Source organism: Sitodiplosis mosellana, unplaced genomic scaffold, assembly GCF_009176505.1.
Source record: "Sitodiplosis mosellana isolate CC-2019 unplaced genomic scaffold, AAFC_SMos_1.0 Smas_scaffold_5, whole genome shotgun sequence".
Lineage (NCBI taxonomy): Eukaryota > Metazoa > Arthropoda > Insecta > Diptera > Cecidomyiidae > Sitodiplosis > Sitodiplosis mosellana.
Genome location: NW_022595248.1, coordinates 929,911 through 943,574, shown reverse-complemented (window position 1 = coordinate 943,574; position 13,664 = coordinate 929,911). Strand labels below are relative to the sequence as shown.

The following is a 13,664-nucleotide window of genomic DNA, read 5'->3' as shown; positions in this document are numbered from 1 at the left end:
AACCATGCACAATCACCGAAATCATTTGAAATTCAATTGATGTCACAATTATTGTGACCAATGTGAACTCTTCGGTTATTGTGTAAACATGCATGCATTCGTCTTATTTTTGCCATTTCTATTTATTTCTCTCAATCAAATAGTTTGTCTTCGTTTGACCTAACAACATTTGACAGTTTTGATGGTTCACAAATAGATAAAATTGAATAAAAGAACGAAAATCGGGAGATTTTATTGATAATTTTTTACAAATATATTGTTTTTATACAAAATCTTGATGGTTTCACCTGTAGTACACATGAAAAAAGTAGAATATCTTCTATTACACTCGAGCACCACAACTAACGCAATGAAGTCTTGGCTCACGGCACGATTTGGAACAGTAGACACATGGAGCGCATGGAATGCAGCTAATAAAAACGTCATTCCATTGCTTCCACATATGATGGAGCGGATTCCATTTCACAAAGAAAAATATTTATACTTTCAAGTGGAACACCAAAAGTTTGAGTTTATCGAAGAAAAAATATAAACAGGATTTCAAACACTTAAAAAAGGCAATAAAGTGTAAAAAACTCTCTATAGGCAGAAGAAATTTAAAAATCAATAAAACTGAACAACCAATTCGACTAAGACAAACTTTATTTGTTGATAGTTGAGACGTAAATACAATTATTTTTCAATTTTACTTTTGTTTAATTCTTCCGTCTTTGATGTGCCTAATCTTTAGGTCTTATCATTGCATTGAAATTCACAATTCGACATCACCGAAAAGTTCAACGTTGGCTTTAAATGCATTTTTGCAAAGCAGGAGAAAATGGGTATTATTATAAGTACCAGAAAAGGTCGTTTCCGAATTGGTAATATTTCAAATCATTATATCGCTCATTGAATTATTTGTTTGAATACACAAGAAGTTATCATTATTAGTTTATTGAATGTTGTGGGATGTTTTTCCGTGTATTTAGTTCTCATTTACTTCGCATTTTCTTTTCAGAGGAGAGCGTCTTAATTTCGGCTTCTGTGAGTTACGCGGACATTCGAAATAAGTACAGATAAGATTCTAAAAAAAGAAGAGACAAAGCGATCGAAATGGTCAATGCTATGAAAAAGTTCAATGCTACAAAAACACTATACTTACAACGTCCTTTTGGTTACCAGCTATTTTGATACAAACAGCTGAACGTGGTGCAAAGTCGAACTCTTGCCATCCTGATAGATATTCAGCTCGTTTATCAACCGCCATTTCCCAATCTCCTTCACTCATCGATGTCGCAATGTAAAACGAATACTTGTTCAAATGATCCATATTATTTCCGAGCAGCATTCGCAATGAACCAATATAGTGGGGTTGATTGAATCGTAATACAATGGAGGAGCCAATTTCATTACACGTGAAATCAAGTGGATTCTCATTCAACATTTTGTTACCACCAAATCCTTTATCAACATTCGCGCCACATTCAATTTTTGCAACGTTTTTTGTTGGTTTTATAACACCATCGAATAACTCCGGGAGGTTAGTTGTTTTATGTATTGCTTCCAGTCCAACAATGTCAAATGAATTATAACAAATACGACCATCGCCAGTGTAAGCTTCTCGCTTTTGCCCTATGCTAATTGCTTTTGTTCCAATTAATTTAATGAATCGTACAGGACGTGGTTTAAAATATAAAAATTGCCAAGATCTGCAGTATTGTTTGGTGTGATCGAACAAACGTTTATACTCTGTTCCATCGAGCGATACGTCAATGTAGTATGAATACAAACGGGAATCTTTGTCCATCAATAACATTTTGAGATAATTTATGAATCTGACTTCTCCCAGGTCGACAATTATATCTGTACTTAAAAGTCGGATCTCTTCGGGTTCAAGTGAAATCATCATCGGGTTCAAATTCGAGTGAAAAATTGGGAAATTCGAGTGAAAAATTGGGTCAAATGAGTGATATGTGCAACCTAAAATATGCATTCAGTAAATATATTAAACGTCAAAACAAGACATTGTGTGTTACCTGTTTCCGAATCATAATCCGTAAAATTACCGCTTAAAAGTGCCGATGGATTTTCACCAGAAATGGTTTTCGCACCGTATTCAGTTGTTGCGAAATTTACTCCAACATCGACATCTTTTTCGAAAGCTATATTTTTGAAACAAAAAGTTAATTCGAAATTTTATATCTTTTTTTTTTCCTGATTTCATAAAAGATGTTCACCTGGAATGCGACTCGTTTTGTTTTGCGAATTTTCTTTCATTAAATCAGAAAGTTGCACACGGTCCAAAATGCTACTTTGGAGAACGATATTCAGTAAGTCATTGGAACTCAGTTCTGAAGAACGCACTGTTGTGAGTGCTTCCTAATTTTGAAATATTAAAAGAAATTCACTGAATATAACAGTCAGAATACAGAAAAATGCTATTCATCTGAGCTTACCTTGATATTATATTCATCTGGGTTATAAGTTGACCAATTGCAGATCGCTTTAAAAATATCGATCTCCGGTGCGTAGAACGTATCTCGCTTCAGCAAAATACACAACGAAGTTGATGGTAATTCTTTGAAAGAATCATGTTCAAGTAGCTCGGTGGAATTGAAATCCATAAACTTCATGCACGCGGCTTGTAAATCATCCAGAGAATATAAATGAGCCGCATTTAGAATAGATACGCAATTCTCCAACGTCAAATTGATTGTTAAATACTTTAGAATGGTATTCTTCAACGTGTCAAATCCATACTGATTGACCAGATCATAAATTGCTATTATTTCTTCACATTCCAAATTGGCAAGCGATAAGCGTCCCGTATAAATATATTTCAAAATCACTTTAAATGCGCCCAACGGAACTTCCAATTTGATTTCAGCTTGTTTTTCTTCGGCAAAGCCACCAAAAATCAACGAATGAAAGTATGGACTTCGAAGAGACAAGATCGTCTTGTGCGCTGGTATTTTGATGTTTTCAACGACGAATGTGACATCTGCATGTTCGTCTGTCATGCAAATCTCGTTGAGAAGATGCAATATTTCACCTATTTAAAATAAATATTATTAATTTCAAAAAAAATATTCAAGAAGGAAATTCGGTTGGTTTGGCCCAGACACTGAAATTTTTCAGATCTCTCAAGAGAAAAAATACTCTTCATTTTTGCGGTATACGTATCGCTCACCCTATGCGTTCGCTCTTTTTCTATCTTATTCACACTTACACTATATTCGTCATACAAAACAACGGCAGAATGTAAGTGTAGAACGCATGCGGATACACTAAACGTTCGCGCTTCTCACACCAATACTAATGCATACGGTCTTGCGTCAATATCGCTACACACAACTGAAGCGCACCGCATGCGTTCTACACTTAGGTTCTGCCGTTGTTTTGTATGACGAATATAGTGTAAGTGTGAATAAGACAGAAAAAGAGCGAACGCATAGCGTGAGCGATACGTACACCACAGATCCGAAGGGTATTTTTTCTCTTGAGCTTCTTCTTCTTCTTCTTATTATTTTGAAATTCACTTTTATTTTAAAAACGCAATTTGATTTTTAAAAATTTGCATCCTGAAATAATTTCTAGATCCATTTTTAGTTATTTCAGGCTAAAAAAATTCAAAAGTTACATTGCGTTTTTGAAATAAAAGTGAATTTCACAAGAAGAAGAAGAAGAGAATTTCAGTCTCTGGTTTGACCGCAATATTTACCAGATTGATCGATTTCATCACTACTTTCAAATTCATTAAACATCATTGTTATTGAGTTAAGGCTTTAGATCAATTATATTATGCAATTTTTTTGGAATGGTGATAATAAAAAACGAAAAAATTCTGAATTCACTTCAAAGAACCGGCACTTCCTTTTCTTTTTCGTATAATCAAAGAACACAATGAACAGTCCAAATAAAATATAACCACACCCGACTGTCTGACTCACTTATACATGTGCCAATTTGACATTTGTTATCCGTCGCGCAATGAGCGAATTTGATTTGCGCATATGACTATTCCAATTCCATTATGCATGGTTGCATACAACAAACAGTGTAGGCAAGAAATACATTGAGTGCAGGGTTACACATTATTCCAGACTGGAATATTGGAATATCTTTCAATTGGATTTCGGTTTGTTTTGTTTCGAAGAAGCCATTAAAAAGAACAACAGTGAAGCAAACAAAAACAAAATCAAAATCAATTCTTGACGAAAATTCCATTTTCGCACCAAAAATCAGGTTAGGCGTAAGAAAATTCAATAAAAAAAACATTCATTTGAAATCTTGAATTGCATATGCTTTTTGAACAAATCTTAAGCGATTTATTTTGTTGGCGCGATATAAGTGTGATAGTTATGGCACCGTTGGGATGTGAAAAGTTAGTATTGCGACCTACTTTTATGACGCACTTCAACTTGCGTTTGCAAAGTAAGTAAAAACTCGTGAAACAATGTTTGATGTTATAGTTTTAATTAATTGTTTGCTGCAGCACCAGCAGCAGCAGTGGAAGTGGAAGTATTTTTTATGAGATTTTCAATGATATGTGTTGCTTGTGCATTCTATTCAAGGGCTTTGAAAATTGCTGACTACTTTTGTGGGCTACATGCAAATGAAATATGCAATCAAAATTAATTTGTTTGGCGCGGCTTATAGTGCGAGCGGCAAAAATGGAATCGTTAGGCCGTCGTAAGTGTGTGAATTCCCAGTGCTGTGATTAAAAATTAAGCATTTTATTACTGTTTAAATTTAATGCGAACGGAAGAGAAAAACCATGTAATACTTCCTTGAACATCGCCAGCCGCTCTCTTACTCTCGTTCTCTCCGCCGTCGCTCACTCACCCGCTCACTCGCTCAGTCTTTGTCGGAAATGCGTTGCTGTGCAAATGAATATTGGGCTGGTTAAGCACATTATTCTTTAAGACATATTCGCGCACGATGAAAAATGAAAACTTTCGCAATAAAATACACGTATTAACGGAATGGAGAGAGTGAAAAAACAACACATGGACGACGACGATGGAGGAGCAAGCAAAAAGAAGTGGAGCACAGCATATTAGCCGGAGAAACATTGTACAGAACATTTAATTTTTATCGCTTTTATTTATGTTTTCAGATAGGCCATTATTACACTGCTGAAGCGAATCAGGAGCGACGAAGACGATGACGACGATAGCAGCAGAAGCAGCAGTGAAAAAAATGGGCTTTTGCACATGTATAGACAAAAAGCAGAACAAAGTGGGAGCGAGTAAAATGTTCAAATCTTCAAACATGTTTATTTGAATATCGCAAAGCATGGTTGCCAAAGAAATCCCATTCGATCATCGGATCCCCTGGTGAATTTGCACCGGTTTTACAATGGCTGAAATTGCTGCACACACTATCATCGTCCTGCAAACTGTTGTTGAGAACAGCTAGGAAAGTAACACGCCAAACCGCACCAAATACACACAATTATTCTCACTGGAGTAACCGAGCAAACGATCCGTGGTCGTGAGGCACTTGTAACCAGCAGTGACTCTGGAACCGCAATCCACATGCTCTCTCTCTCTCTCTCACTCTTCGCAATACATTGTTTGAATAGTGAAATTAATGCAAACCAAAGAGTAAGAGAGACTGAAACGGAATGGATGGGAAAAAGGTATGTAATGTTTGCTGTTTGCAAAAACTTGAAAGAGGAATTGTTTTTAAGACAACTAAATCCCAAGCATAAATCCATTTGCCGCATAAGTTTTTGGGTTGGAAATGCGTGTTGATAAAGTGCTGGCTTTCAACAATATACGGCGTTCATTAAAACGTGGCGCTCGTTTAGTATGTGCAGCAGCAACAGCAACAGCAACAGCAGCAGCATCACAAGAGAGAGAAATGCCAAAAGCTAAGAGCTACAAACCAGCAACTAAAAACCAAAAACAAACATAAAATTAAAACTGACGGAGCAAAACGGCTCGAATAAATAACAGGATTATTTTCCAACTGTAAAATGATAACGAAATTCACCAGATGGCGTAGCAAAATGTAAACGTGCTCACCCGCTCTTCATCTTTCACCTACCCCATCGACATCCATCCAACACGCCAAATCATTGTCGAAAGTGTATAATCCTTAATTATCACAGTGAACTGAAATGCGCTAAATCATTAGACAAAAGCCAAATCTCTAAGCATTCCGATGTCAGTCGGGAGATAGGGAGAGAGAGAAAAAACAGCAAAATAATATGTGCAATGGCATTGATGTGAAACTCCCTCTTCACGAAAAATCGAAGCGCATTTTATGCACACTCACGTTCCGCAAAGTCGTTTCAGATTTCAAACAAACCAGATGAGAGCATGATGCAGTTCGAAGTGCTGTTCCATTTCGGTTTGTTTATTTCTTCGTTCCATTTCGTTTCCACTTCTCTTTCTCTCACCCGGCTTCGCTCTCCTTCACTCTCTGACTAAACACATAGCTTGGGCGAAAACTTTGTGTGTTTGCCGAGTATGTACTTAATCATCGAGAGCCGGAGAGCTAATATCTGCTTGAGCTCACCAGAAACCACCCCGTCCCCCTCGCCTCTCCACCATCACCATCGTCGACTAAACTGCTGCGAATGTATTACATCAGTTTTCGTGGATTGGCTTGTCAGACATTTCGCTCAGCCAATGCGTAAATTGCAAAGTGAAAAGGCAATTTACATTTTTAGCCACAATGTTGATGGAACGGAATTGAGTTGCATTTATGCTATCTTTCTCTCTCTCTGTGTGTGTACAGTACATAGTTTTCTTTTGTTTGCACCGTCGTCGATGCGGCGAACCGACCGTCATTTTCCCCAAAATGTTAAATATTTAATGCGAAGCCGACAGCTTGCACACAGAACATTTGTTTGGTCGTTGTCTTTGTTTGTATTGCGCCGAAAAATCGATACCAATTAGATAATTTTCAAGGGTACATATACTCAGCGCGCTGTTGCTTTGTTGTTGTTGTTGTTGTTGTTGTATTTTCTCTTTTTGCAATAAGCGAGTCTCTGGCATTTCGACCAATATCCTTTAATTTGACTAGCAATGGCTGTGGCGCAAAACGATGGTTCACACTGAATAAACAAAAAAGTGGTTCGCTTTCATTTATCTGATGGCAAAAGTCTGCTTCGATAATTCACAATATTTTCCGAGATTATTTTTTCCAAAAGGTCGGTCGTTCGGTGTCGGTCTTTCTTTTCTTACCTTCGAGGAAATAAAATGAAAGTGCTTATCGTAAGTACTCACTTTTTCTCTCTCTCTCTCTCTCTCTCTCTCTCTCTCTCTCTCTCTCTCTCTCTCTCGTTTTTTTTTCTCTGCTCCATGAATTTTGATACTTTTTCATCTTTGGCAACAACACCAACACTTTTGCTGTTTCTTTAACACTCTTCTACACACACACACCACCCAACTCATTTCAATGGCCCTCCTTCTGGCACTGGCTCGAATTACATTGAACGAGTGACGGAGAAAAACATGAAAAACAATCAAAAATCATATACTTACACAAATGAAATGTGGCTTATCTGTAAAAATTCAAATTTGCCCTTTCCAACAACGCATTTTTTTGTTTCCTCTTCGCAGATTGTGTATACCTTGTCTACGTTGTTTCTCATCTTCTTCTTCGTCATTCCCTCGCACTCATTCCGTGCATCATTATAAATTTACTGTTGGCGTTTTTTCCTCTCTCTACGAGATAACACAACATAAGTTTCCTTTTTTTCATGCACTCAAAACAGCTTTAAACTTCTTCTTCTTCATCTTGCTGGTTTAAAGACGAGGCGGAGAAAAAAAAAGTCGTGTTCGTTAAATTACGCACGCAATGTGCTCATTTTTTCACAATTCATTCATTTACAGTTGGAAAGGTAAATCCGGTGTAACAGATATAAAAACAGCTACGAACAACAACAAGCAGAGCGAAGAAAGAATAAAATCAAAATAATTTACACAACATTAAAAGTTAGCGCAGAGTGAGAGAGAGAGAGAGAGAAGAAAGAAAAAAAAATGCGGTGTTTTCAGTTAAGCGATAGAAAGTAAGGAAACGTTTTTGATGGGAACGCCGGAATGGAAAAAAAATAACCGTTGGAATCGAATTGAATTTTATGTGAGTGGGGCGCGCACACGCTTGCACCCACTCACTCACTTGAACGTGGCAAACGAAAATAAATACGCAAAGTAATTTGATTCAATTCACTGATAGCCTCAAGCATCAACGCAAAACAAAGTTAATTTTCTTCGGTGCCCGGTTTGGTTCAGCTCTGCTTTTCTGTCGTTTCACTTTCAGATTGTGTAAAAGCTGGCTCTGGATTTGGCCGGCTACTTCTGCTGCTGCTGCTAGAGAGTTTATCTGTGAGTTGCATAAATCCTTCGAAACTTGACAATTCAAACGTAATATCGTTGCGTAAGTCTATTAAGATCTTGGCCAGTGATTTGAAATCTTTGCTCGCTTCCTCTTCAGCGGCAGTCGTTTCGAGTGTCGTTTCAGAGAATTGGTTATCGATACCCTAGCTGCCTGGACAAAGCCGAATTATTAAGAAGTTTCACTCTCAACTTTTTGCGATTTGCACAAAGTATCGTTGGCTTTGAAGCGAGTCGAGGAGGGTAAAAATCTGATATTTTTTTCTTAATTACTTCTGCTGCATTGATTCGGCACAAATGAAACCCACTTTTATCAAACGAACAGAAAAAAGAATAATAATAAAAGTAAAATCATCTCGACGCAACGAGTGACTCAACTTGAACATTATCTCTCTCTTTCTCTGCAAAAGATGTTCTCTTGCTTCGATATATATTTTTTTTAAGCATGGTGAAAGAAGCCGAACGAAGAAACTTCTCGTTAAGTAGTGGAAAATGTTTTGCAAGTACTTGAATGGATTCTACTTATAGTTTTGTGCACTTCCTCCATTCACTCTGCCGTTCTTTTTCCCCCTCTCTCTCTCGGACAGATGCAGCAGAGGATCTGATTCAAAAACTAGCACTTTTCGTCTTTCGTTGTAAATTATTGATATAATTTTGTGCATCAGATACAATTTATCATTTTGTCGGAATGTCTTTGTGTGTGTGTGTGTCTGGGGTAGGAAAAGGGCAAAGGCGAACCGAAACCATAATCTTCTTACTGTTTATTCCATTGAAGAGAGACACAATGCTCACAGACTCAATAATCTTTTCTCGTCGTCATCGTGCTCGTTGTCGTTCATCAATTACCTGCATCCAGAGTAAATTTAATCCTTTCTTTTTGTGTGTATCGAACGAAACGAGACACACACACACAGAGAGAGAGAGAGAGAGAGAGAGAGAAAGAGAGTGCCTGGGAAATGTGATGGGAATGCAAAAGCGACTGTGACTGCAATACATCATCTCGATAGATTCGAACTAATTAGATTTTCCGAAAATCCCATCTTAATTAGCTGGATGTCAGTTAGGATTTTACTTGATCCGCTTTTCATTTCGCTAATCTATGCTTGATGCGCTTCTTCGGGTATGCGATGACGACGACGAGAAGAGAGTATAAGCTTGTTCGAATGCATTTCCCGAATGACGTTATCACTATCGCATAAAACAAAGAATGGCAGGAGAGACAAAAAAACCATGTCGTCATCGTTTTGCAGCACGGTAAATGAGTTGAGCGTAAAATACATGGAACTGTGCGATCGGGAGCATGAAAGTGGAGATGAAGAAAAAAAATGGAACGAACGAATGCAGAAAAAAAAACATCAACGAACAAGAAATGATGTGCGATTACATTAAGAATTGACGAGATTGATGCGCTCTGATTATGTAAGCTGATGTTCCACATTTGTTACTCCATTTCTTGGGATTTTGTACGGAAGTATGGCGAGAACCGGTGAAAAAATGGCACACACACACATACAGAACGACAACGACGACGACGCTAATCGCAAATTCTGTCAAACAGGATATTAACCCGAAAGCAAAAAGAGATGAAAAACGCGTTCGCGATTCCATAAAGACAATGGGGAATTGAGTAACGAAACGAACAACGACGCTTGCAACAACTATTTTCGATATGAGAAATTGAGTAAAGTTATTATTGGAGTTGAAGAAAATAAAAACTGCATGCGATAAAGAGAATAAAAAGCGAGCGAAAAAATTGGAAGATTCCGTGCATGTCGGGCACAGCAGTCGTTCAATGTTTCCAGATCGCATCTCCGTACAAATCGTATTATTACACTGTAAGCAATGCACAGATGAAAATGTTCGCTCTGCTTCGTGTTCGTACATTCCACTCCCCGAAAAATATTATTATCATTCAACATTTGCTAGCAAATGTTTGCTTCGGTTGTCGTGATATTTGATATGGATTTTCATAAATGCCCGCCGACTATATGTATCTCGGGTCTATGAGTAAATATATATGATTACAATTTTAACATCTCTCATATGTGTGACTGTGTGTGTGTGTGTGTGTGCTCTGATGCTCGCGATATTATGTGCAAAAATGTGCAATTGTTAAAATGCTCACGTAACCTTATTTGACGGTAGTTGTCAGATGAACTTAACCAAATAACGCATAATGCAATGGAAAGAGACAACTACTCACTTGTTACAGCTGGCGATGTAAAGAGAGAAAAAAACGCCAACGATGATGATGATCTGGAATAACGGCAATCGAAACAAAAACTCCAGCCAAAAGAGCGAACGAATGAACGAACGCAACGATTTTATATGAAAAGTTCAAATGGGAAAGAGTCAAAATGGCAAACGGCTGCTCTTTTTTTTGCCTTGATGAATCGTCTTGAGTTGTGTGCTTGCCCAGTCTTTTTGCCAATGTTTGTTACCCAGAAGGGAAATTTCATGGTACACTGACTACAAAAATTATCTCCGTATCTAGAGCTCCATGGTGCAATCATCTTCTTCTCTCTGGTGCGCGCGTGTGTTCGAAGGAAAAACTTAAGAATCGAAATGGTCGTTAGCATCTCCGTCTATGTGCTGTTCGCTTTGCTTCGTTAGCAAGTCGTCCGTGTGATATGCTAAGACACATGCGAATGATTTGACGCTCGCCCGGTTCTACTCAAGACAACCAGAGAAACAGAGAAAAATCAATAGGTAAAATAGCAGTTTTGTTCCTCTTCACATGTCTCTGCACATTTTGCCGTTGGATATTCTACGAAAGGGCATACATGATGTATTGGAAAAGAAAACAAAAGGTTTTTACATCAAATATTTATGCGGTGATGCGCGCAAAGTACACATACCTACCCATTCAATCCCAAACTATATTGTCTTAACACATTCTTCTAATATTCTTGCTCTCGCTCTCTCTCTTTTTGCTATCTTCATAATTCACAATTCTTGTGCAAACAACATCATTCTCAATTTACATATCTTTTACATGTTTCGAACAGAAGAAGCCCTTTTATCGGGCTACTTCATTTGAAGCTGCTCATTGTTTACACATTTCAAACTTCATTTTTCCTTCTTCTTTTTCATCTTCGAGCAATCAAAGAACGATACATCAACGATATACATATAGCCAAAGCAGTAATGTCAACTGTGTCTTTATAAAGCAACAATGTGGTGTGTTATCGTGATTTTCCTGTTGAATGCGACAGATTAAAATCTTTGCTATAAAAAGAGATGAGATTTCCCTTTTTGATAAGAAAACTTAGAAGTTTTCGATGGAAATTTTGTTTTGTTGTGATGAAAGCAGCGTTTTTTGTGTGCCAACAATATAAACAGAAATCTTTTTGACGGGAACAAAGCAAATTGACGAAGAGTAGGTCACTGTAATAGTCTTGAAAAAACTGACTCATACCTAGAATACAACTGGTGATTTCACTTTTCATTCAATTCTAAGTCAACTTATTTTGAATAGTCGATTACTTTTTGAAATGGTCTTCGATGTTGGTTCAGTCGGCGAAAAAACCTATTTCAAAGAAACAGTGGCATCGTACGTGTGGTGACATATTGGACGGCGCCGTTACCCCATTTTTTCATGTTTCACGGGAAAATACGTATTAATTTCTAATACTCAACAATATTCTTGAATTTATTATGTTTATGTTTCCTTGAAGCGTTCACCACATTTAAATCATTCATCATGAAACTCGATAGGCTAGGAGGAACCACACTTTGAATCTTTTATTCACTGTCGTTCCATTCACAATCAACAACCTATTCCAATATGTCTGTTCATTTGAATAACAACCGACGCCTCTTTATGTTTTCATTCACTTTACCATAGAAAATGGACATATTTGCCATCTTTCGCTGTGAATTTTCCAATTTTATTTTGTTCTGTTTTTAATTGAAGCAATTTGCATTTTTTTCAACACTTAAGCCGCTTTCTGTTTGCTTTCTTGTTCGAAGAAGCCCGAGTTAAATTATCGGCGATTGTCATTTTCCACTTTGCGAAGATGGTATTTATAAATACCAAAAATATAAATAAAAATTGGGTTTTTTCGACGGGTTCGTATTTTTAATTTGATTTCAGCCGAAAATATGGAGAAAAAAAACATGACCTGTTACGGAAACATGTACCGATCAATTTGCCAAATTCAATCCATCGTACTAATTAGTTATTAATGAAAAATAGCAGGAATTGTGGTACAAATGGTATTGGCATCACCATTACTAAGAACTGACTGTGTCCATTGTGACACGATTACTTTTTTTTCTCTTGTGATACATTTATTTTTATAACAATGAATTTCGTGGGAAGTTTCTATTTTTAACATGGCGAGTTTTTAACAATATTGAAGAAATGATGTTGAATGTGCCTTCCATTTTGTTGAACATAACAGCCGAAATTGGAACGTACGATTTCGGTTATGATTCATAAATGTTGATAATTTTACGAAGAGCTTGAAGCAGAAGTGTGAGGAAAAATTCTCGGGGAAAATAAAAAATAAAAACCGTCATCGAGTTGATAAGTGATTGACAGCCGTTAAATTATTAAGTAGGAGATTGAGTAGCTGCAGCTTAAGCATAAACATGTTTGAGAGGTATTCAACTAAGTTTTACTAGCGTTATTTGATGTGAAAAGGGCAACTTTTGACATTGTCACTCTTGGTTGCATTGCAAAAATTACTTAAGTGCGATGCAATTTTCGAGCGATCGATTGGTGTAACGGGGCTCTTGATATATTGTTATGTAAAAACTGGCCTTCACCATCGGATGTGCCAATTAAGTAATGCACCCTCTTTCGCTGGCGAATGCATGCATCAAATTCATATTCTTCGTCGTACCGTTCGATGTTATTCTCAAAAAACATCCTGGAAAGACCTTTTTTTTCATAGAATAGAATGCCTGGTGCGTAGTTTCTCTAATAAATGTCACTCTCCGACGAAAATTCATCGTTTCATATTTTCTCCGAATGACATACAGATGACGTATACGTTTTTGTGCTCGCTGCTCCGCGTGGGTTTTCATTTAACAGTAAATATTTAATGCGATTGTTTATATGATAGGATGTCGCAGTAGCATTTCGATTCGACTGGTTTTTGTGCGAAGGATTGTCATTCACTTTTCGAAATACTAAACCTATAATGTTCAGCATAAAAAGCATTAGATAATGCATTCGGATATCATACATAAAATATCTAATAAAAATCGTTAGCAAATACATATGAAAGATGTTATGACATTGTGTTCGTTTGCGATTTGTTCTCCAGGAATACGCATTTGGAAAGAAACCCACATAACAGAGGAGGTTATATTGTTGTTGACAAA

At 37.1% G+C, this 13,664-nt stretch overlaps 1 protein-coding gene across 1 annotated transcript; it reads right to left on the bottom strand.

The window, feature by feature from the left end:
- Positions 1 to 624: 624 nt before the first annotated feature.
- On the bottom strand, positions 625 to 3,937 carry LOC129566757 (BTB/POZ domain-containing protein 9-like). The gene is made up of 6 exons (XM_055442971.1): positions 3,701 to 3,937; positions 2,436 to 3,031; positions 2,217 to 2,358; positions 2,016 to 2,141; positions 1,142 to 1,959; positions 625 to 1,063 (listed from the first exon to the last, which is right to left on the bottom strand). Exons 1-6 carry the CDS (start codon positions 3,744 to 3,746, stop codon positions 965 to 967), a joined length of 1,827 nt encoding a protein of 608 aa, XP_055298946.1. The 5' UTR covers positions 3,747 to 3,937; the 3' UTR covers positions 625 to 964.
- Positions 3,938 to 13,664: the final 9,727 nt, after the last annotated feature.